The following is a 25,520-nucleotide window of genomic DNA, read 5'->3' on the forward strand; positions in this document are numbered from 1 at the left end:
GGGTCCTTGAGCCAACCCTACCCAGTTCACCTCCTGTCCTAGCAGGAACAGTGGCTTTTTCTGGCTGGCTTTCACCCCATTCTGGTTCTTGTTGTTGGATGTTTCAGCCCGGCCATGGCTCGTCCATACCCACATACAGCTCACGCATGGCTCAAGAGGGGAGTGAGACACAGCCTAATCAGTCCCACATCTACCCTCTGGTTCTGCATGACACCAAATGGTGTTGGGGTCTGAACTGGCCTGGTGCATCCAATCCCAGCCCACACTAGTGCCTCGGGTGACTACAACTGTTTCCTAGATAGAATGCAGCGCCCATTCCAGCACACGCTCCCCTTGGTGGGAACCTCAACCCAGTTAAAGTGTCCCCATGCCTCCCCGACTGGGCCTGTTCCTAGACGTAGATCATGCGCCTGCCAGTGGTTGCTCTGACTCAGCTTATCTCAGTCCCTCACTTGTCCTGGCCTCTGCCTTAGACAGTGTGACTTAGCGTCCTTGACTCAAGTAGCTACCTAAGCAGCGATTCAGACAACTAATACCCCAGAGCTCCCTGGCCGGATGGCCAGCAGGCAAACCCTGGCACCACATGCTGCACTGGCCGCCCTGGGGGAGGCCAAGGACTCGTTCACTGCCTTGCGGCAGTGTCTTTGGCGTGAGCCCTCAGCATTGGGTCCGACCCAGCAGGGGCACCCCCCACAGCCGCCACACTGTGAGGAGCGGCACTTGCCCCTGATCCCAAGGCCCGAACCCCTCCCTTATGTCTACATTTTTAAGATTGAGGTATAGGAATGATTATTTCAAGTCTAATAAAACAATGCTCTTCAGAATTATGTAGACATTGAATGTATAGATCATCATTTTGAGTTTCCGGTGTTCTCAAAATGTAGCATGCATCATTTTGGGATATGGTTATAATTGTTAGAAATAGAATGTGGGTATATCTGCTGTTGAACAGAACTCATTTTGCTGTAATTCCACAATATCAAATGCTAATTTAGATTAAGATTTGTGAGGTGCTTTTTTTAAAACTGTATCCAGGTTTATTAAAGATTCTTTTCATAAGCAGTTATGGTATTTCAGGCAGGACATGGGCAGTCGTGACCAGTATACAGCCACTTTCAACTCCCTTCTCAATGGACTCCCAAAATCACAAAGCGACTATAAAACCCAATGAAGTCTTCATTCGATGCTCTGAAAAGGGGAAGTTGAGAGTGAGAGTTGACACTTCACATTTAGCATGTTGTTTAACAACTTGTCACAGGCTGAGCCTGGCTATCAGGAAATGAAAATGGCATTATGTTCAATCTGAAGATCCACAATCTAGAGAAGGAATCCTTGCGCTTTTGAGGGACACCAGCTCAGTGGGGTCTCCTTCCAGTCCAGATTGCCTGTCATGCTGGTAATAAATTTTTGGGGTCAGGTCCCACAGACAGGGAGGAGGAAGAAAACATAAAACCCAGTTTAAATTTTACATGCCATAGGTTGTGTGCCCGCCCCCCGCAAGCCAGGAGGAAGCTGCTGCAAACTACAAGGGGAGGGTGTTTTCCCACCATACCAACCCAGCTTCGGGCACCTTCCATGCCCCTTCCCCCCAAACAACAATGAAGTGTTCTGTGTGCTAACAACATAGCTTAAAAAAAAAAGTAAAACAAAACTCTGCGTGTTTATAAAACTTGATATAAAATAGTATTTCAAACTGTACAGTTACCAGAAGTACACAGTTATCAAAAATGCACACACTTCACTTGGAATCTCCAGCACCTTCAGTTTTCTGTGCCTGGTCTGTTTTGGCATCTCCATTTTCTGCAGGGTTTTTTCCATCCTTGCCAGCATCGGCTTTTCCCTTTTTCCCTTTGGGTACCTTCTCTCCCTTTTTAGGCTTGGGTTCTGGCTTTGGAGGAGCTGGTTTAGCAGACAGCTTGGCCGATCTTCTCTGTGGTTGGTCCTTCACCTGGGCCTTATCTCCTTTAGCATCCCCTTTGGCCTTTCTCTTGGGCATGGTGGTGGTGACGGCAGTGGCGGGCCGTGGGCGCTGGGACGTGGCAGTGCGCGGGCTTAGGTCGGTCTGGGGGTCGTCCTCGCCACTTCTTCACACTGCTCCTGTGAGATGCTCTAGAATGGTTTTCCTGGCCCTAGTGTTCTTTAGGGCCATAAGACTGACTGACTGTCACCAGTACTGTTGGAGTTGGATGCCGCTCACGCTTTGACCATTTTGGCTACCACCAGCTCTCAGGATATGGGCCTTCTCCACAGGTTTTCCCCCATATATGCATTAATGGTATAAATAGCCATGTTCTTTGGCTAACAGTGTTAATTGTGAAAGAAAACAAACCCCGTTATGTTGAACAAACATTAGGAAATTAGGCTTGTCCTTTTTGGAAGTTGTGAAATTCACAGCTCTGTCTTAAGTAGTATGGTTGCGCCATAGCAATAACTGGTTGAACATAGAGCTTGTCCCTTTCATTCTGTTGGAAATGGCCTTTGATTAGGCAGAAGAAGTCAATTCAGTTATTTTTTTGTCATGCTCCTTTGTTCGGGGTGTTTTTTCAACAGTAGGACGGACCTTGAAATGCCCTGTAACCTTTCGGACAGCTAAATATTAGACATTCCAAACAGTGAAAACCCTAGTTTATGAAGCTTGTGGCATGTCTCTCCCACAGGCCCAGGTAATTATATATATATATATATATATATAACATATATATGTAAATATATATGTGTGTATATATATGTGTGTGTGTATATATATTTAAGATTTATTTATTTTTATTGAAAATAAGTTTTTCAGAGAGAAGGAGAGACAAAGAGAAAGATCTTCCATCCACTGTTTCTCTCCCCAAGTGGCCACAATGGCCGGAGCTGAGCTGATCCAAATCAGGAGCCGGGAGCCTCCTCTGGGTCTCCCACATGGGTGCATGTTCCCAAAGCCTTGGACCATCCTCCACTGCTTTCCTAGGCTACAAGCAGGGAGCTGGATTGGAAATGGAGCTGCTGGGATTAGAACCGGCACCCATATGGGATGCTGGGCACATTCAAGGCTAGGACTTTAGCCACTAGGCTATGGTGCAGAGCTTCAAAAATGTATTTTAAAGCATGTTTAGACTTCAGATTTGGTATGCAGTAGTCCATCTTACCTTCTTTTTTGTACTTGGTAGAGCTGAAAACAGCAAATGTCCACTATCTGAGAAAAGACCACTGGTGCTGTCATGAAGGTTATTGCTGAATTACTCTTTCTTGACCAAGTACCTTGCTTCTTTCTTGTTTCTCCACAGGCTTCCTGGCTGTATGTCGTTTGCAGACCTCTGCATTACATGAGAATGTATAGATACTGAAACATAATTTTATACAGCAACATAGAATGAGAATCTATAAAAAGCCCGTTTTAAAAAAAAATTCGTAGTATATGTGAGTCATAGTCTCAGTAATTCCTGTAATATTTTTGTGAAGCTCAGCGCTGTTTTCACTTTTTTTTTCTTTGAGAAAGTACATAAGAATTTTATTTTTAGAATAAAAAATCGACAAAAGCAAGATTTTGTTCATTGTGCAACCTTGGGGCTCTGTTGAGCCCTACCACGTGATAGGAACCATGAGATTGAGATGGAAGGACTGCTCTATGGCACAGCCAGCATCCCACGTTGTCTCCGGTTTGAGTCACAGCAGCTCCACTTGGCAGTTCATCTCTCTGCTGGTGCATTTGGGAAAGCAATGGAGAACGGCCTGGGTACTTGGGCCCCTGTATTGGTGTGGGAGACCTGGGGCAAACTCCTGGCTCCTGATTTCTAGCTTGAGGAGCCCTGACTGTTGTGGCCATTTTGGGGGTGAACCAGTGGATGGAAAACCTCTATGTCTGTCCTTCTCTGTAACTACCTTACAAATAAATAAGTCCTTAAAAACGAATCTTTTGGGAAAGGTTTGCAGTGGACTGTATGGCGTGGTAAGTTTATTATGATTTTAAGAAGACCTGTTTTTTGGCATGAAATGCAGAGGTACAGGATGGACGAGAAGATCTTTGGTCCTGTGCTTCACTCCCCAGATGGGCTGTAACACTGGGGAGCCAGGGGCTCCAGACAGGCCCAAGTCCTGGGGCCATCTTTTGTTACTTTCTCAGGTGCATTAGCAGGGAGCTAGATCAGAAAGAGAGCAACTAGGACTGAACCAGTGCTCAAACATGGGATGCTGGCGTTGTAGCCAGTGGCTTAACCCCCTGTGCCGTGGTACCAGACCCTGATTATGATTTTTGAAACTCAAATCTATGGATTCTGATTGGGAAGAAATAACATATCTTGTTAATATTTGTGGTTTTTGCACGTTAGATTAAGATTAATTGAATTTTCTCTGTGTTCTGTCTTTGGAATTGGGAGGCTGCTGGGCTCTCCCTCTCCCTTCCCCATGTTCGTGACAGAGTTAGTCTGATCACAGCTTGCTTATTTTGGAAAGCAAATATCTTCACTGCTAGTTTCTAATTGTGCTTGGTGGTGGATATAGACAGCAAGTTGGGGACAACAAATATGTTAGAAGTAAAAATTGGGAAAAGACTCATATTGCTTTTTTTTTTTAAGCAGACTTTGAGTGGTGGAGCAGATGGCACCGTGGTTAGCCTGTGGGCAGTTGCCTGCTGTGGCTCCTGGGCTTTCTGGAGTCCGGTGTGATGGTGCAGGTTCAGGCTAAGTTCATTTCTACAAGAAGGGTCCCTGCACTCTGCCCATTAGCATAAGCTAGGGCCAAGGGCAGGCAAAGGTCAAGAGAAGTTCAAGACATCATAACCTCTCTGTGCTTCTGTTGCCAAATAACCCCAGTTCGCCTTGGTCCCCAAATTATTTCCTCAGCCCTCGTGTTTGCCGTGTAGCTGTAAAATCCAAGAAGAGAACAAGGACTGATTTGATGCACGAGAAGGTAGAGAATAGAAGTCATTGTCGCTTAAAACAGGAGAAATAATTGATTTATGTTTGGGGCCAGTTAGGCTGTAAAACAGGAGCAGTGAAGGGACCTGTGATTGCAGGGCAGCGCTCCGCACTCTGATTTCTGTCTCACAGACAGGGGCCTCCCCTCTGAAGGCTGTCAACTTTCTGAGCTGAATTATTCATTCCTGTCATGCCTCTCAGGGATTGTAAACAGCACATAAGACACAGAAACAATTGGCACTGTTCAGTTAGTGGCCAGATACAGGGTCAAAGGGTAAATAGTTGGATTAGTACCAGCTGTTCTTCCTTCCCTGTCAAACTTGGGTCTCTTATTAAATCTATTTCAGCAAGGTTTTTTTTTCCATGAATTTTTGGGTCTGCAATTCCTCTTGCAATCTTAAGAATAATTACATCAAGAGTAAATAGTGACCCAAATTGAAAATACCATTTTAATACAGTTTGCTAAAGTGAGGATAAGTCTCTCATGTATGCTGACCATATTTTCTGATGTTCATAGAATATTGTAAAATAACTTCTTGAAGTTAAAAAGATTAGGTTTGTTTTTTTCATCAGTAGTTAAGGATCTTGATTAGAAGAAATAATTACTTTTGTTTTAACTGGGAGTAAAATAATGTGTGCTCATCTTGGAAAAGATAAATCCAAGTCTATAATGCTAGAAATAACTGCTGTTTCTCATTTGAGAATATGTCCTTTTACTTTGTGTTTGAGCTTATCTATTCAATATTTGATTGATTGATTGCTTTGAACAGTGGAATTTTGGGGCCTGGTGCAATAGCCTAGCGGCTAAAGTCCTTGCCTTGAAAGTGCCTGGGATCCCATGGGGGTGCCGGTTCTAATCCCTGCAGCTCCACTTCCCATCCCGCTCCCTGCTTGTGGGCTGGGAAAGCAGTCAAAGATGCCCCAAAACCTTGGGACCCTGCACTTGCGTGGGAGACCAGGAGGAAGCTCCTGGCTCCTGCCTTCGGGTTGGCTCAATTTCGGCCATTGCAGCTGCTTGGGGAGTAAACCATGTGACAGAGGATCTTCCTCTCTCTCCAGTGCCCATATTGGGTGCCAGATTCACAGGCTGTTCTGCATCACCAGCCCTTGATATTATGTAATTTGATGATGGACATGTTTGTTTAGATGTACTCTGCTTGCACTTTAAATGACTTTTTTAGCATATGTAAAATAAGCAAAAGCTTTTTTAAATTGAGAGTGGACTCTGGATTAAGATTGCTTGTGTTTAGTGTGGCTTCAGTATTTACTAGCTCTGTTAATACTTGTTATTTTATCTTGGACCTGTCACTATAGCCTGTTGGCTAAAGTCCTTGCCTTGCATGCGCCAGGATCTAATCCCTGGAGCCAGTTTGTGTCTCTGCTGCTCCACTTGCCTTCTGGTTCCCTGCTTATGGCATGGGAAATCAGTTGAGGACAGCTCAAGGCGTTGGGATTCTGCACTGCGTGGGGGGCCCAGAAGAAGCTCCTGGCTCCTGGCTTTGGATCAGCTCAGCTCCTCCCTTTGCAGCCACTTGGGGAGTGAACCAGTGGATGGAAGATATTTCTCTCTGTCTCTCCTTCTCTGTATAAATCTGACTTTCCAATAAAATAAATAAATCTTAAAGACCTCTCTTTTAAAAAAGAAAAAAGGTATTTTATCTCTCCGCCTTAATTTTCTCATCTATTAAAAGCGAACATTAAATACATATTTCTATTTTATGATGCTGAAGCTGTAGGTGTTTGATGCAGTGGTTGAATTGCCACTTGGGACACTCAGATCCCATGTTGGACTGTCTCACCTATATCCCAGTTGGTCCTTCTCATCCAGTTTCCTGCCTGGGAGGAAGTACAGAAGAGCTGAAGTCCTTGGATCCTTGCCCCCATGTGGGAGGTCTGGTGGAGTTGCAGGTTCGTGGCTTTGGCCCCACGGCGGCTGTGGTTGGTATTTGGGGCATGTGAACCAGCAGTTGAAGAATCTATGTTTCTGTTCCTACCTTTGTAACAAAACCTAAAAATAAACTTTATGTATATGAAGCATTTACTAAGTGTGCTATTCTAGGCTATATAGTATAAGATTTAATTTCTCATTCTGTCTGCTGTTGTCACTAGTTAAACTAGCCTATGTTTCCTAATTATGTAAAGATGAGTCATTCCAGATGTTTACAGGAATAAGTTACTTCTTTACATTGATGTGTAGAATCTACACAGAACTCATGGATAGAACATATTTTGAAAAAGCTGTGCTTGGATTTTTAAAAATGTTTCAGAAAATATGCTAATATTTTAATTGGGTCTTCCATGAATTTTTGGAAGTGTCTTCGTGGTTCAGCCACAGGAACAGAGGTCATATGTGTTGACCATTCTGGCCAGGAATGTTCTTTATCATCTGGTTGGTGGGGTGTTTGCTCCCCTTTCCATAAGCAGCATGGGAAAGCTTGCTCATGACCGTCTCAGCCCGTGTATTTAACTAAAGAGGAGACAAAAGAAGTTAACTCTTCTTATTTGAAACAAGTAATACTCAGATTAAGTACTTTAAGGATGTCTTCTAGGTAGGATACGTATCTGATGAAAAAAATCCTCTAAAATGTTACAATTTTAAAAGCCCTGCATTTTTGAGATTCTTGCTCAGATTTTAAAAAAAGATTATTTATTTATTTATTTATTCGAAAAACAGAGTTATCGAAAGCAGAAAGGGAGAGACAGAGATCTTCTGTCCACTGGTTCACTCCTCAGACAGTTGCCATGGCCAGAGCTGGGTTGGTCTTAAGCCAAGCGCAGCTGCTTAAGGGGGCCAAGGATTTGGGCCATCCGCTGTTGCTGTCTCAGGCATGTGGCAGGCAGCTGGATGGGAAGTAGAGTAGCTGACACTCAAACTGGTGCCCAGATGGGATGCTTCCAGCCTGCTGACTACGACTTGAAAAAATAAGTTGCAGGACCTAGGTAAATGAGCATTATTTTGGTCAATTTTACTTATTTGAAAGATAGAGGGAGAGCACTCATCTACCACAGACCTTCTTCCCTAACATCTGCAGTGGTTTTAGGGATAGTCAAAGCTGGAAGCTGGGAACTCGTCCATTTAGAGAGATCATTTTTCCCCCATTTTCTAATTATTTTTTTTGACGATCTTTATATAGTTAATTAGGGTAAAAAAGTTCAAGGGCTACAGGAAAATGGGTAAGACTATGAGTTCCATATTATTTCCTTCATATATCTGAGGTAAATTTTAAGGATTTTAAGGGAGAAGCCCCACCCAGTCTCCCACCTGCCCCAGGTCCCCGATGTGGGGCATGCTCCGAGATTCTTGCTCAGGTGGTTTTGATAGTTCGCCAGTTAGGCATCACTGCCAATCTCGCCACTCCAAGCACGATGAGGTCTCTGAAGAATCCACTGATTGACATAGTCCGTCATAGAGTCTCCATTTGCCCTCCCAGACCATTCCCACTCCTGGATCATGCACTCTCCAGGTGGTTCTGTGGTTTGACTTGACAGAGTTAGCCCCCAGTGCCAGCTTCTGCCAGCTGATGCTGCGGCTAAGCCCAACCAACCCTTACCCACTCTAATTTTGTTTGCATCAGCAAACTAACTAGTTCGCCAGCCCAGCCTGGCTTTTCCCTGAACTGAGCTAGAGAGATCTTAACCACTAAGCCACTTGCCTTCCACAGATGAGCATGTTAAGAGACTCAAGGGGGGGTTATTTGGTGCCCAGCTTTGTGTTCCAGTTCTCCCAATTTCAGCTTTTTCCTAATGTGTGTCATGGAAAGTAGTGTGTCCCAGGAGGCAGCAGTGTTAGCTTCCCATTTGGGGAGACCTTAGAGTTCCTAGTCCCCCACTCTGGGCTGGCCCTCTTGGCTTGGGGAGTGAGCCAAATGGGAGATACTCACTTTCTCTCTCTGTCTCATAAATAAAATAGATCAAAGAAAAAGAGACTTGAATGTTTTATTACAATTTGACCTCTTTTGCTATACTGGTAAATAGGTACCTATCCAAACTGGGATTGTGAATGGTGATGGGATAAACAGACAAGGTAAAAGAGCTTCAGATTAAGACAGCCTGGTATCCAGGGATGGTTTCCCAATGAAATTGTTCAGTTTAGACAATAAGATGCTGGACTCTACATGGTCCATGCCCTCAATGAAGGAATCGTGACTGGTTATGATCTGTACTACTGTAACAGTGTGGATGAATTCAATGTTGGGGCAGGGTTTGGAGGAATCCCAGAGCCTATGAAACTGCCATAAAATGAAATAAATGTAGTTTTTTTTTTAAAAAAAAGACAGCCTGGTGTCACAGGCTCAATCAGACTTTGAGTTCAGTTGTCAAGTATCTTGGGATCTAAAGGAGACTTTGTGGAATCTTTCTAGGTACAAACGAGAAATGTGCATTTCCCTTCAAAGTACTCCAAAGATCCTCTCCAAAATTCCAGTGTATTCTCTCAGGTATTTATAGGAGCACTCCTGGTTCTCAGAGAGTCATTCATAAATTCAGATGTTGTCTGCAGAGAATGAATTTAAGGCTGAATTTTAGTCATCAGGGAAGGAAAGGAAATGACTGCCTATCAAGCTTTTGTTACATTTTGTAGCCTACACTTATTCAGAAGGTGGGAGAAGAGTTACATCATCAGTGGTTGAATTTTCAAGTTTAGCTTTAATACTGGTCCATTTAACACAGATTGTCTCTTTATCCTTCCCCAATCATTGAGTCGTTTTTACAACTAACTTCCTCGATTCTGACCACTCTGTGATGCAGGTAGTTTAAGGTAGTGTAATATTTTATAACATTTATATTTATTTATTTATAACATTTATATTTATAACATTATGTCATTTATTCAACTGTTTATCAGATAGTTTCTTTGTCAAGCAAATTAATACAAATTCATGCATCTTGCTCATTTTGCCTCTCAATGTCCCCTTTACTCCATGGCATTTTGTTAGTAGTTCAGCTGTTCTGTGTTGACAGAAGTTCTGGGAGTGTGCCTCCACGGCTGCATCACTGCTACCTCTGGACTCCGGAGAGTGGCCGTTTGCTGGAGTTCCCTTCTGATAAGGATTCTTTTGAACAGCATTGCAGGGGAGGGTGTAGTTGGAGGGGAGGGCTCAAGATCCTGGCTGATCTCATCTCCTTGACCTCCGTCCCTCTTTCCTGTTGGGGACTGCTTTGGAGCCAAGAGGTTAGCACTTGTTTACAGTTGATGAGAAGATAGTTGCGTTCAAAGGGAGTTTTTGGGTCCTTGGATAGTCATGGTGCCTCTTGTCCTTATCTCTGGTGGGTGCAGGGAATGCTTGAACACCCAAGACTAGAGATTTGTAATGGATGACCAAAAAGGAATGAGAAGAAATTTGGAGGCTAGGGAGCCGGTTGCAGTGTGCTCTCTATAGGAGCAGTGTTAAAGTATTTTGACATCAGAGAGAGAAAAAGAAAAAAAGCCAAAAGTGGTTGCTTAAATTGGGTACGTGAAGTATGTGGGCAATTTGTCTCTTTTTTTTTTTTAAAGATTTATTCATTTTATTACAGCCAGATATACACAGAGGAGGAGAGACAGAGAGGAAGATCTTCCATCCGATGATTCACTTCCCAAGTGAGCCGCAACGGGCCAGTGCGCGCCGATCCGAAGCCGGGAACCTGGAACCTCTTCCAGGTCTCCCACGTGGGTGCAGGGTCCCAATGCATTGGGCCGTCCTCGACTGCTTTCTCAGGCCACAAGCAGGGAGCTGGATGGGAAGTGGAGCTGCCGGGATTAGAACCGGCGCCCATATGGGATCCCGGGGCTTTCAAGGTGAGGACTTTAGCCACTAGGCCACGCCGCCGGGCCCAATTTGTCTCCTTTTTTACTGAAGAGAAAATCTGCTGTTAGGCAGATGCATCGGGAGCACTCTAGATTAAAGCCTGCTTCTTCAAGGTAGCATGTAGTTTTACAAATTTGATGTTTGAAAGTGTCCTTAGATAATTAAGAATGGAGCAGTTTAGTCCCAAATGGGTCCTCATACCCTCTTAGGGGGGCTGCAGCTTGGTCAAGTAGGACTAGTCTTTTTAGGATTCATTTATTTTTATTGGAAAGGCAGATTTACAGAGGAGAGACAGAAAGATCTTGCATCCTCTGGTTCGCTCCCAAAATGGCTGCAAAGGCTGGAGCTGAGCCATTTGAAAGGCACGGGCTTATTTCGGGTCTCCCACGTTCATACAGGAACTCAAGGACTTAAGCCATCCTTTGCTGCTTTGCTGGCTGGGCCATTAGCAGGGAACTGGACTAGAAGCAGGTTGGCTGGGACTTGAATGAGTGCCCGTGTGGATGTCTGTGCTGCAGGTGGAGGATTAGCAAGCTGTACCATAGCACTGGCCCCTACAAATTTATTCTTAATAGAGATAGTTATACAAAATATATATTCACAGATACTCTAATAATAAAAAGATTGGAGACCTATCAAAAGTTGAATGAGGTAGTTAAATGGATTGTGGTTACCCCTGCAGTGAAATAATGTAGATTGTTAAGGAGGAGGCAGTGTTTTAGTCCAAAAGAAGATATACTGAACTTTTAAACTCATTGTCCCATTATTTTATAAATAACACCTAGAAAGACTTAAATTAAGCAGTAAATATACAAAGTAATTTTGAGATATATATAACTTATAAGTGTTACTGTCATTGAGTTATTTGCGAAACTGAAAACTTCGGGACTTAAAAGGTTAATAGTATTTCTGGGAAAATGGGATTATCAAGGAACTTTTATTATCTACATTTAATTTTTTCTAAATAATGATCTATTAAGAGAAAGAATTTATTTTTTTTTATTAATTATTTTGCATTATGTGACAGTTTCATAGGCTCTGGGAATCCCCCCACCCCTCCCCCTCCCCTCCCCCCTGGTGGATTCCTCCACCTTGATGCAGTATTATAGTTCAAATTCAATCAAGATTCTTTCCTTGCAAACATATACCAAGCATAGAGTCCAGCTACTTATTGTCCAGATGGGTTGAACAGTTTCTTGGGGAGACCATTTCTGGTCCGAAGTTAGAGCTGGTAGAATATCATCCCAGTCAATTAAGAGTCCCAATATAACATCAACAGCAGTTTGCAATATTATGGAATTGACATGGTTGTGAGTAACCAGTATGTTAAAAAAAAAAGAAAAAAAAAAGCAAGTCCTAACCACAACCTATGATTAGCTCATTGACATTTCAATTTTAGTTTATATTCAGGACCGGCTGCTATATACCTTAAAATGGCTATAAGGTACCATTCAGCTGTCTCGTGTCTATTTCATTTTAGTATTTAGTCATTTGTTGTGTTGAAGTATAATTTTGCTGATCTTGGCAGATTTTAGGATAATCTAGACTGGCTTGTAACTCTAACAAGATATTTGTCGACATTTAAGGTGCAGAACGAATTTATTTTTTTTTTAAGACATTAAAAAGGCTTAATGATGGGAGCAGGAGTTGGTGGGTCGGAGGGGAGAGAGATGCAGAAAGAGAGTAGGAGGGACGGAGAGTTATTTTCCATCCTCTGGTTGACTCCCCAAGTGACTGTAATGACTTGGGCTGGGCCAGACTGAAGCCCGTAGCCTGCTAGATCTGTGAGAGGGACCTAAACATGTGGACCTTCCTCCCCCGTTTTCCCAGGCATATTAACAGGGAGCTGGTTTGGAAGCAGAGCAGCAGACTCAGCTAGTGCTCTGTGATACAGGCTGCTCGAGTCACAGGTACTAACATTAGCTGCTCTGCCACAACCCTGGCTCCAGAGCCGATTTTGTTTTCAGAATTCTGTCTTCTGATTGCTCAGAGCAAGGGGAGTCCTTCAGGAGGAGCAACCATCTTGAAACACAAGACTGGGCGAGAAGCCTGAGCAGTCCTTGCGCTCTCTACTTAGCAACCTTTCTCGCATTGGTTCATCAGCTGTCAGTTTGCTTTCTTTTTCCTTTCCGAAGCCAGTATGCTGAGCATGAAAGTAACCTTTAGTAATTTGTTATGTGAGTTGGGCTGTCTTGGCAGTTGCAAGGTTAATTGCTGACGCTGATAGAGTGGTGCATAATCAAAGTTAATGTCCTGGCTTTGCCACTGTTTTGCTGAATGGTCATAGGCAATCATGAAACTCAATTTCTTTGTCCATTGCACAGTAGTAATCCTTGCTGGTATTATTTTAAGGAGATGATTAATGTGAATCACCCAGTGGTTAGCTATTGTAATAATTCTAGTGTGTTTTTTTTTTTCTTGAGATATAGTACAGAGGGCTTTCAGATCTTTTTTTTGTTGTTGTTGTTGTTGATGCTTAGGAACATTTATTGTGTGCTGATGACTTTGAAATACTGTCTCATTTACTCTTCCAGCAGCTCTAGGAAACTGACAGTTTCATTTAGCTAAGGTCACACAGATGGTAAGTGACAGAGCTGAATCCAGTGTGATCCTAAAGCCCATGTCTTTTTATCTTTTAAAATATGAGGTATGATTTACATGTAATGGGATACACAGATCCAAAGTATAAAGTGCAAGTTTTCCTAAATGCTTGCACCCTTACAATTAAAATTCTGTCAGGATAATAGACCATTTCCATCCCAAGTTGGTTTTTGGGCAGAGGAGCTTTTGTAGTAGTGATTGGTGTGTATTCCCACTTAATCCACAAGGTGGCAACAGGCCCTAAATGAAGAGCAAAGAGCCGTCAGCCAAGACTGAGTGAGGGTTTTTAGACTGTAGGAGCAAGTATTCAGTGCTTGCAAATCTTGTCAGAAAACAATGAAAAAGCAAGATTTTCTGAAAAGCAGCACAGGTGGGATTCAAAATCTGAGAGAAGGGAGTTAGACCTTTACATCTTCTTGAAAGCCATAAAATCAAATCCATGGGAACCCAGTTTGCTTTTTCCTCTGTCAAAATGTCAAGACTTACTCAATAGATACCCACTGATTTTTCTTTGCATATTGGAGACGTTAAGTGATGAGGCTGGAAGTATAAGGCAACAGAGCAGAACATTTATGCAGTGTTGTCTGAATTTTGGGGATTTTGGAACAAGAGTGATCTACTCTTGGAAGAGCTGGGACTTGCCTCCCAGGATGCGGCAGGGGGTGACTGTGTGTGTGTTGTCTCCTGGTTCTGAGCTCCATCCCTCTTGAGTCCAGTCATGACTTTTGCAGGCTAAGATGTGGGTTTTCTTATAAAAAGGAAAATTTAAGAATGGAATTTCCCAAAGAATTGTTTAAAACAGCAAGTGAAGGAAAAAGCAAGTTAAGGGAATGTGAGATTCCAGTAAACTGTGGGTAAAATTTTTACGAGGTTGTGAAAATTAAAAGAAAGGCTTCTTGTGAGTTTTTTAAAAATAAAGATCCATTTATTATTTTTAATGCAAAGTCAGATATATACAGAGAAGAGGAGAGACAGAGAGAAATATCTTCCGTTCGATGATTCATTCCCCAAGTGGCCGCAACGGCCAGAGCTGCGCCGATCTGCAGCCAGGAGCCCAGAGATCCTCTTGGCCCAGTGTTCCCTGCTTTCATAGATGTGTAGGCAGGTACTGGAGCAGACGTGGGACAACTGGAATGCCAGTGTTGCAGGTGGAGACTTCATCTGAAATGTGACATTACCAGCTCTGTTTTTCTGAGTCCCCTGGTGTGATAGCTTCAGTCAGGGAACAGGCCCCATGGAGACTGAAGAACCAGACCATGAAATGTGATATTTGAGGGCTAGCCTGTTGAACAGGTAGAGAAAATTGAGAGGGATAGGTTGATTAGGAGTTATATGTTGGGTCTGGAATGGAAGAGAATTGTGGTCAGAAAAATGCAGAAATTAGGCAATGCTTGAAATTGGGTTAAGTACCGGAGATAATGTTCTCACAATACCTAGTTATTAGCTGGCGGGTTTCCCATCAAGATTAAGTTTCTGGTCTTGGAATAGTGATGACCAGGTGGGCTGAGAATTTAACCTGGGGTTTGTTAGAGGCATTCAGGCATGCTTATGGACTTGTGTGTAGTGACCATGACCATCTGTAGCACTCAGTGTACTATTTTGCCTAGGACCTGTTTGAATACTTACCATGTAACAAGGTCTGAGGTTGTCTGTGTATGCTTGCCCAAGGCATGGCTGCTCTAGAGCTGGTCCAGCACACGGAAGATACTAGTGCCTGGTTCTTGGGAAATGATACCTGAAAATGATTGTTTAGTATCACAGTTTTGAGTTGTTGCTTTCTGGAACTGAAATTCCAAAATGAATATATTCCTTTGCCTTCTGCCAGTAGTATGTTGAGATTGAGTTTTATTTGAACAGTTTGTGCTACTGGAATAATTAGGTCTAATTCCAGTTTAGCTGTTTGACTTCACTGAGATCATGATGCATTAAATTTTTGGCTTTTTTTTTTTTTAAATGAAGTGGTCAGAAATATCCTGTCTCCCAAAAGTACCTCTAAAACTGGATACAGCTGTTGAAACAAGTGAAAGCTTCTTGTATACATTAAAAAGCATTTATTGATAAAATCAATGAACTTGGGTTAAGCACAGCACAAATTTGTGGTATTGCTTGGGATTATAACAATTTCCCACACTTTTGACACTGGTAGATCGAGCAAAATGGGGAGACCATGAAAACCAACAGGTTTACTGCTGCTTTAGGAGGTACTCAATTTGGAATATTGTCAGTTAAAAGTGATGATCTTGGTGCAAGTTAAATAGGTTGAGGGTACAGGTAGGAGAGGGAGACAGAAAGCCTGCTAACCTGAGGTTACTGTTCTGGTTTGGAACTGCAGAGTTGTTAGACCTTATCTTTTGTTTGTTTTTAAATAATAATAGAGTTTTTTGTTTTATTTGAAAGGCAGAGCACAGGGGAGGACCTTCATGTGGACATACACGTGCGCGTGCACGCGCACACACACACACACAGAGTGTTTCACTCCCCCGAGTTACAGAGAGGGAAGATATATGTTCTCTCTCTCTCTCTCTCTCTCTCTCTCTCTCTCTCTCTCTCTCTCTCTCTCTCTCTTCTCTCTTTCACTGTGGTTCACTCCTTCACATTACAGAGACGAAGGGCATGTGTGCACACTCACTCGGCCACCTGCTGGTTCACTCCCCCAAATGACTGCTGTAGGCAGATCTGGCCCAGGCCAAAGCCAGGAAATCAGGAACTCTGCTGTTCTCCAACATGGATAGCAGTGGTCCGAATGATTACACTGTCCTCTGCTACCTTCCCATGCATGTTAGCACGAAACTGGGTTGGAAGCGGAGCAGCTGGGACTTAAACTGATACTTTGATATGGGATGGCAACATTGTAAGAGGTGACTTTTAACTTAGTGTACCAGAGTGCTGGCTTCCTAAAAGCTCATTTATTTACATCTGCTTGAAGGAGAGAGAAGAGGAAGAGAAAGAGAAATTATATCTTCTGGTTCATTCTGCAAATGTCTGCAACAGCCTTCCAGGTTTCTCACATGAATGGCATTTGCCCAAGCACTTGAGTCTCTTCTGTTACTTCAGAGAGTGCATTAGCAAGAAGCTGGATTGAAAGTAGAGTAGCTGGGCCCTTAGCTGGCATTCTGATAGCGCCATGGCCATCCCAGTTTACTAAGCCACAGCATTTGCCTCTTCCTTGGGCTTAGCAAGATCTGGGAGGTGGGACAACTACAGGGAGCTTGATAGGTTTTCCAGATATCCTGAGTTGGCCAGAGGTTTTTGTTTTTAAAGATTCATTCTGCTTTTTGGGCCCGGCGGCGTGGCCTAGCGACTAAGGTCCTCGCCTTGAACGCCCCGGGATCCCATATGGGCGCCGGTTCTAGTCCTGGCAGCTCCATTTAATAAAATTTAATAAAATGAATAAATCTTTAAAAAAAAAGATTTATTCTGCTTTTTAAAGAACATAGCAAATTGCTATTTTTTGTAAAATCTTTTTTTTTTAAGATTTATTTATTTTTATTAGAAAGTCAGATATACAGAGAGGAGGAGAGACAGAGAGGAAGATCTTCCGTCCGATGATTCACTCCCCAAGTGAGCCACAACGGGCCGGTGCGCGCCGATCCGAAGCCGGGAACCAGGAACCTCTTCCGGGTCTCCCACACGGGTGCAGTGTCCCAAGGCTTTGGGCCGTCCTCGACTGCTTTCCCAGGCCACAGGCAGGGAGCTGGATGGGAAGTGGAGCTGCCGGGATTAGAATCGGCCCCATATGCTGCAGTTGAGCTCACAAGCCTACCACATACCTGGTCCTCATGCCTGTTGGGGTGACCCCTAAAACCCTTGTCAGGTCTGCCCCCAACCCTGATTTTTGTGCATTACCAATGCTGTCTAGGCCTAGTCCGCCCACCCTACCCCACATCCTGTCCAGCTCTAATGCACACCCTAAGGCTGTGGCTTAGCTGAGCCCACCCTGCCCCTAGACCCAGCCCTCATATATGCTGATAGGTGCCTTGTCCAGCTTGGCCTGCTCCCAGTCATGGTTCTTGTGCTTATCAGCACCCTGGTTCATGTACTCACCTAGCAAGGGAGGGCCCAGTTCTCTTGCCAGGCATACTCACAGCCCTGGGTCTTTTGCTTGTGAGGGGGTGCTGTGGTCAATTCTTAAATGACTTCATCCAGTCCCGGCACTTGCCAGCTGTACAAGAGGCTAGCCCAGCCTGGCCCAGCCCTAGTCTCAGCATTTGGTAGTACGTGTTACATCCTATCTCAGCCCAGCCCACCCCCCAGTCCAGCTCTCACCAGCGAGTTCAGTGGCCTAGCTCAGCCCAGGCACTCCCAGCACCAAACCTCATCTGAACTGGCAGATGTTGCGGTCCAACTGGTCCAGTCTGCACCCCATCCTGGCTCTCGCTCATGCCAGTGTGTGCTGTGGAGTAGTGCTGTCTGACATGCCACCAAGCCTGGCCCATATGTATGTTGATGGATGCTGCAGTCCAGCCTGGCCTACCCTAGCGTGACCTCTCTAGCCCCAGCCCTTGCGCTCACCAGTGGGAACTGTGGCCTGGATGGGGAGTTCTCCAAATTCTACCAGGCCTGCTCCCAGCAGTTGATCTTACGCATCCCAGTGGTTGCTGCTGCCCAGACTACATGATCAGCTCCTCGTCTTGGCAGTAACGAATGAGTACTGTGGCCTTGAACAACTGACCCACAGCCATTCTGGCTCTTGCTGATGGGTGCTAGAGTCTAGTCCAGTTTGGCACACATCAGATCCAGCTCTTACGAGCACCAGTGGCTGCTACAGCCTAGCCAGTTTGGCCTGCCCCTAGGCTCAGCCTTGCTGCAGCTAGGCTCAGCCTTGCTGCAGCTTTGCCCAGCCTGGTCACCACAGCCCTAGCTCTTACACTACTGTGGGAGCTGCAAACCAGCAGGGGAGTCCCTAGATTTCCCCAACCAGGCCTGTTCCCAACCCTGTGTTTTGCATTTGCTGGCAGGTGTTGCAGCCTAGCCAAGCCAGCTATGGCCCACACCCTGTCCTGGCTCTTGTATGTGCCAAATGGTGCTGTGACCTGGCCCCACCCAACCTGGGCCAGCCCACACAAACACTGATGAGTGCGGCAACCCAGCTTGTCCTGGCACACCCCCAACTGTAGCTCCTGTGCCCCCCAGTGGGAGCTGTGGCCTAGTAGGAAAGTTCTCTAAGTTCCCCTATCAGACCGGCTCCCCACCCCAGATCTCAGGTGTGCCAAAGGGAGCAGCAGCCTTTCTTGACATGGTCTGTCCTCAGTCCAGGCCTTTGCGTGGGCCAGTGAGTGCTTAGCCTGGTCCTGCTCAGCCTCCTTCCGGCCTCAGCCCTTGGCAAGTGTCAGGTAGATTCCTGTCAGGTGAGTCCTGTGATCTCTCCTGGCCCGACCCGTCACCACCCCCAGCTCTATGTGTAAGCTGGCAGGTCCCACAGAGGTAAGCCCATAAGCCCCCTGCAGAATCTGCCCCCAGGTCTGATTCTCTTGTTTTCTTGTGGGTACTGGTGTCCAGCCTGATGTGGCCCACCCCTTGTTCTGACACTTGTGGGTGGATACTATAGCTTAGCCCAGTTGGATATGTCCCCCATCTCCAGCTTTTATGCACACTAGCAGGCAGTGGGTGAAGCTGCTTTGACCAACCCAGGTATGGGTGGTTGCCAGATATGCCCTTGGGTTCTCCCCATAAACCACTCTGTCTCAGTTCCCTTGCTTCTCTGTAAGTGTGATGGCTGGCTGTGGAAAACTGCAGAAGTCAGTTCCTCCCCTGTCAAATATTTTCTCAGTTGCTCTCACTCCAGTAGGACTCCAGACCTGCTTCTCCAGCGATCTCACAGTTGTGCCCCATGCCATCACCACCTGGGGCTGAGGTGGTATGTCCTAGCCCGGTGTTCCCTGCCCTCCCCACATATCTTAATTAAAAACAAACAAATAAATAAGCAAGCAGCTATTCTGGCATACTGGTATAGTTGACAGAAATTTGGTGTTAACCAGGCCCAGACTGCTCAGTCAGTGCCTACTTGCTTTTTTTCTCCCAGCAGTGTAATATTTGCCTGGGTACAACACAGTCTAGGCAATTGTCTGCAGCTGGGAGGAAATTATTTCTTGAAAGAAGTGTTAATTACTCTGTTCCCCACCCCTCAGTCTTCCACTTACTGGCTAGTTTACTCCCTAAATGTTCACAATAGCCAAGGCTCAGCCAAGATGAAGCCAGGAGCCAGAAACTTCATCTGGTCCCATGTGAGTGGCGGGAAGCCAATTACTTGGATCGTTATCTACTGACCCTCAAGTGCATCATTCGGAAAATGGGTGAGAAATTAGATGTGAGATCCTGTCCCACCAATCACAGGATATAGGAGTCCAAGTGACAGATGGATTGGTTTTGCCACAATATCTACCTGTCAGAAACCAGAGTGAGATGAGGCTCTCCACATACATCTGGCCAGTACAAGGATGTGTGAGAAAGCAAGCCCAGAAGAAAAATGAAACTGAAACAGACTTGAGGTCCTGAAGCATATGCGCCTTATCACAACCACAGATCGATAATGGAGAGTGAGAGGGACCTTATCTGACCAGTCTTTGAACAGTATAGGATGCCTAGATATGAGTTTTAGAAATCAGGCTTCAAAAAGAAAAAAGTGGGGTGGAAGTTGGAAGGACGTTAGCTGTCAGGAACCACAACACTCCAGGGAAGATGGACACCGTGAAATTTATACTTAGCAAAACTGTATCAAACTTTTCTACTTTTTCTGATCAGGAGAAGTTAAAATCCAGAATTTCTAACATAACATCATTTTAAAAGTTAAATATTAAAAAAAGTATTAAGTAAAACAAAGTTTGACTCATACTTGGGGAGAGTAGTAACCAGTAGAAACTGAGTGAATCCATTGCTATGCAGTATAGTTCTTCTAGCACTACTAGGCAAAAATCAACCTCCAACTAAAATCAAAGGGACACAAATTGGAAAGGACACAGTTAGATTCTCCCTATTTGTAGGTGACATGATACTGTATGTAGGGGGACCAAAGGCTCCACCCAGAGACTTTGACCAAGTTGCAAATACAAAATTGCACAAAGTCAGTAATCTTGTATTATAAACAATACTGTGGCTTAGAAAGAACTAGTAATATCAGTGCCATTCACAGTAGCTACACAGATATATATACCTCAGAAGAAATGTAACCAAGATGTTGAATATCTCTACTGTTAAAATTACAAAACACAGAAGGAAGAAATGGAAGATGATACAAGAAAAAAATAAAAAAGGGATTGGAATAGCCGATATCAGCATGCCTGTACTACCCAACCATTTCAGTATAGTCCCAGTCAAAATACTAAAAACATTCTCACATCTGGGAAAAGCAATGCTAAATTTGTTTAGCAACAGACTTAACCAACAAAATCAAAGCCAGAGCCATCATAATACTAGATATCAAGACATACTACGGGGTAGTTGTATTTAAAATAGCCTGACATTTGTTCAGAAATTGACCTGTATACCAATAGGATAGAATAGAAACCCTAAAAATTAATCCATGTGACTACAGCCAGTCTTTGACAAACATGCTAAAGTCAGTCCCTGGAGAAAGATTTGTGTCTTCAAACCAGTGGGTTTGGAGAAAATTAAATCTGCGTGTGCAGTGGTATGAAACTAGGTCCCTACTTCACATCTTACACATTTTACTCTGTAAGACATTGGTATGTGCAAAGACGTATTGGGGAAAAACCCCAGAAAGCACAAGCAGTAAAAGGAAAAATAGAAATGATATTAATCAAGAAGATCTGCAAATACTCAACAAAAAGAAGAGACAGAATGGGTGAAAGCTATGCAACTAGGGAAGATTTAAAATACAGGATCTATAAAGAGGTGAAGAAACTGAACACCAACAAAACAACTGGGCAAAAGTCATGAACAAATGGCCAACCTGTGGAAAAAATGCTCAGAATCGCTAGTCATTAAGAAAATGCAGTTAAAACCACAATGCATTTTCATTTCGCCTCAATTAGAATGGCTATCATCCAAACTGCCATCCTCCCCGATCACAAATAATAAATGTATATAAAAAGATACACTTAAAGTATATCACTGCTAGCACTGTAACTACTATGGAAGACAGTATGGAGATTGTTCAGAAATGTGGCAATTACCATTTGACCCAGCTACCCCACTCTGGGAGATTACCCAAATGAACTGAAATCAGCATATGAGTTACTTGTACCCTCATGTTTATTGCATCTCAGTTTACTTAAAAATTTTTTTATTTTTAATTGTTTACATGGTTGAGAGGGATGTATGCCCATGTGGGACCTTCATTAGGGTAGGCAGGATTGAGGTGTGGAAGAAGGTATATGAGATAAATGTTTCAGTTCTTCATTCTGAAGTTCTTTTGTTTTTCTCCAAAGTCTACAGAGTGGGGAAGGGGAGGGAGGACATTTACTGATGTCTGTTTTATTGATATTTATTGATGCTTTATAAAAAGACACAGGTATAATTCAAGAGGATAGTCTAAATTCTTGGGCCACTGTGCCCACATGGGTGACTGGGAGGAAGCTCCTGGCTTCCAGCTTCACATCAGCTCAGTGAAGCAGTGGATGGAAGACCTCTCTGTTTATTCTCTCTCTATAAAATCTGCCTTTTAAATAAAAAAAATGTGTTTGAAAAATCCTATTTTTGCGAAAATTTTAAACAGGAAGGAAGAAGGGAATGGGGGGCGGATGTATGCTGTCTTCTGTAATTGTACTCTGAAACACATGAAGTCTGCCCTCTGTAGCCTTGGGTGAAGCAACTTCAGGCAGCTATTCCAGATACTCGAGAGACATAAAGGCAACCGTAGATAGAGAATTTAAAGGGAGAATGGTAATAGTGATTTCATTTTTTTTTAAGATTTATTTTTATTGCAAAGGCAGATATACAGAGGAGGACAGACAGAGAGGAAGATTTTCTATCCTAAGGTTCATGCCCCAAGTGACCGCAACGGCTGGAGCTGAGCCAATCCAAAGCCAGGAGCTTCTTCTTCCTGGTCTCCCATGCAGGTGCAGGGTCCCAAGACTTTGGGCCGTCCTCGACTGCTTTCCCAGGCCACAAGCAGGGAGCTGGATTGGAAGCGGGGCTGCCGGGATTAGAACCGGCTCCCATATGGGATCCCGGCGGATGCCAGGCGAGGACTTTAACCACTATGCTCTCGCGCTGGGCCCATGATAGTGATTTTAAAACAAAAAATTGTAAGAAAACTGAAGCATCAGAATTAAAGTATAATTGAGGTAAAAACTAGAAGGGACTCAATAGCGAATTTGAAATGGCAAATAATATTTTTGGATATAAAATATGTTTTAATTATTTTTTTAGAGGATTTATTTCTTTTTATTGGAAAGTCAGATTTATAGAGAAGAAAAGGGAGAAAAATCTTCTGTCTCCTGGTTCACCCCCAAAGTGGCCGCAACGGCTGGAACTGAGCCGATCCAAAACCAGGAGCCAGAAGCATCTTTTTTTTTTTTTTAATTATTTATTACTTAACTTCATTAATTACATTGTATTATGTGACACAGTTACATAGATACTTGGGTTCTCCCCACCCCTCCCCAAACCCTCCCACCATGGTGGATTCCTCCACCTTGTTGCATAACCACAGCTCAAGTTCAGTTGAGATTCCCCCATTGCAAGCGTATACCAAACATAGAGTCCAACATCTTATTGTCCGGTCAGAAGCATCTTTCTAGTCTCCCATGTGGGTGTAGGGTCCTAAGGCTTTTGGGTGTCCTCTACTGCTTTCCCAGGCCACAAGCAGGGAGCTGGATGGGAAGTGGAGCAGCTGGAATATGAATCTGCACCCATATGAGATCCCGACGCATGCAAAGTGAGGAGTTTAGCCACTAGGCTACTTTGCTGTGCCCAGTTTTAATTATTCTTAAAGATTATAATGTAACAAGATATATTCTGTAACTACATGAAATTAATTTAGAGAGCCATAAGAGGATGAACTCTGTAGTCTACCCAAACATTTGATACAGGGATACAATACATGTGATACTGTGGCTCAGTTCTCTGCCTGCCAGTGCTGGGATTCCATTTGGGTACCACTTTTAATCCTGGCTGCTCCACTTCTGATCCAGCTCGCTGCTTGTGATTTGGGACGAGGGGGGAAGAGGGAGGCAGGTGGGTGGGGGCTCAAGTCCTTCAGTCTGTGCACTCCTGTGGGAGGCTTGGAGGAAGCTCCTGGCTTTGGATCAGCTCAGCTCAAAATGGACTCGAGGCAATTGAAAATATGAGTAGATCTGTAACAAAGAATGATAATAAGCTAAAAAGAGAAGCCCGGAGTCAGATGATTTTATTGGTGAGTTCTGGCAAACATTTAAAGAAGCAGTAATAGTATTGTTTTACAAACTCTTCTCATTAGAGTGGTCAGTGCTGTATAGTACGATGGATTAAACTTGCAAAACTGCTATTTGTGGTGCTGCTTTAAGTCCTGGCTGCTCCACTTTCCCATCAACTCACTGCTAATGCTCCTGGAGAAGGAATAGCAGATGGCTCAAATTTGGGGGCTTTTACATCCCTGTGGAAGATTCAGATGAAGCTCCTGGCTTTAGCCTGATCAGTTCTGGCCAGTGTGGCCTTTTGAAAGGTGAACCTGGGGACAAGATTCTTGCTTTTAACTTTTGTGTATCTCTGTGTGACTGCTTTCTGAATCAATAAAATCTTAAAAAACATAGAAATAACATTGTTCGACTATGTCAGCGTACTTTCCTGATAATAATGCCAAAGATTCCACTGCAGACCTATATTTCTTATGAACATAGCTGTTAATAAAAGCTTTAATCAAATATTAGGCAACAAAATTTAGCAGTGTGCAATGATTGTTTATCATGACCAATTTGGATGTATTCCTAAAATACAAGCTTGAATTGACAGCCAATGCAGTTTCAATGAATGCAGTATGCCAAACTTCAACCAGTGTTCTGTTCACAAGGGAGAGTGGTAGATACTTTAGGCTTTCAGACTATACAATTTCTGTTGGAAGTAATCAGTTTTTCTCTTTTACTGCAGGAGCAGCCATAGACCATATGTAAATTACTGTGGCTGTGTTCCAGAATAGGCCTCTGTAGCCAGTGTTGTGTGCCATCAAGTTAAGGCGTCAGTGTTGATACCAGGATCCCATTTTGGAGCACTGGTTGGAGTCTGGCTTCTCCACTTTTTCTTTTTTCTGTTTGTTTTTTTTTTCCTGTTTTTTTTTTTTTTTCCCAAGGTTTACTTATTTTTATTTGAAAGGCAGATTTACAGAGAAAAGGTCTTTTATCTGCTGGTTCACTCCCCAAATGACAGCAAAGGCAGGAGCCAGAAACTTCTGGCCAGACCAAAGCCATTATGCCTGAGCTCTCTCTCGGTCTCCCGTCTAAGTAACGGGGACTCAGTCACTTGAACCATCATCTTCTGTTTCCCGGGGGTACATTATTGGGATCTTGGATTGGAAGCAGAGTTGAGAATTGAACCAGGCAATCTAATATGTTGTGAGAATTCTTACTGGAATCCTTATTATTGGGACAAACACTTGCCCTCTAGATAACTTATAACACAGGAATTAGGTTAATTTTATAATTTATATAGATATTCAGAGTACCTAAAATAGCTAATAAATTTTGGAAGAAAACAAAGTTGAAGAAAAACTATGCAATTTCAAAAATTACAAAGTAATATCGGTCAAGGCAGTGTTGTACATATATGTAAGGATAGCATTTGAACTGGATTGAGAATTCTATAATATTATGTGTATGGTGATTCATTTGAAAGGCAGAGTAACAGAATGATGGGTACCTTCTATCCTGTGGTTCATTCTAACGGCTGCAGCAGTTGGTGCCAGGAGCTTCATCGGGGTCTTTTATTGGAGTTCAGGGGCCCAAACACTTTTTCCGCCTCCTGCTGCTTTCCCAGGCATAATAGGAAGGAGTTGAATCAGAAATGGAAGTAGGGCCCAGTGCGATGACCTAGTGGCTGAAGTCCTTGCCTTGAACATACACACACACGCACACACATACTTACACACATACCCTGCACCCATGTGGGAGACCTGGAAGAGACTCCTGGCTTTGGATGGCCTTAGCTCCGGTCGTTGTGGCCATTTGGGGAGTGACTCATCAGATGAAAGATCTTCCCCTCTGTCTCTCCTCCTCTATGTATATGTGCCTTTCCAATAAAAAGTAAATCTTTAAAAAAAAAAGTTACTACTAAATTGAGGGCTGGTGTGATGGTTCAGTTGGCT

General features: G+C 43.7%; 2 protein-coding genes across 6 annotated transcripts in view; one reads left to right on the forward strand and one right to left on the reverse strand.

The window, feature by feature from the left end:
- NR6A1 (nuclear receptor subfamily 6 group A member 1) overlaps positions 1-25,520 on the forward strand; it is a 195,281-nt gene that overhangs the window by 27,013 nt on the left and 142,748 nt on the right. The gene's annotated exons all lie outside the window — the stretch shown is intronic.
- Positions 1,582-2,091, reverse strand: LOC101517509 (non-histone chromosomal protein HMG-17-like). The gene has a single exon (XM_036496546.2). The coding sequence runs from the start codon at positions 1,994-1,996 to the stop codon at positions 1,739-1,741; it is 258 nt and encodes an 85-aa protein (XP_036352439.1). The 5' UTR covers positions 1,997-2,091; the 3' UTR covers positions 1,582-1,738.

Source organism: Ochotona princeps, chromosome 14 (assembly GCF_030435755.1).
Source record: "Ochotona princeps isolate mOchPri1 chromosome 14, mOchPri1.hap1, whole genome shotgun sequence".
Classification (NCBI taxonomy): domain Eukaryota; kingdom Metazoa; phylum Chordata; class Mammalia; order Lagomorpha; family Ochotonidae; genus Ochotona; species Ochotona princeps.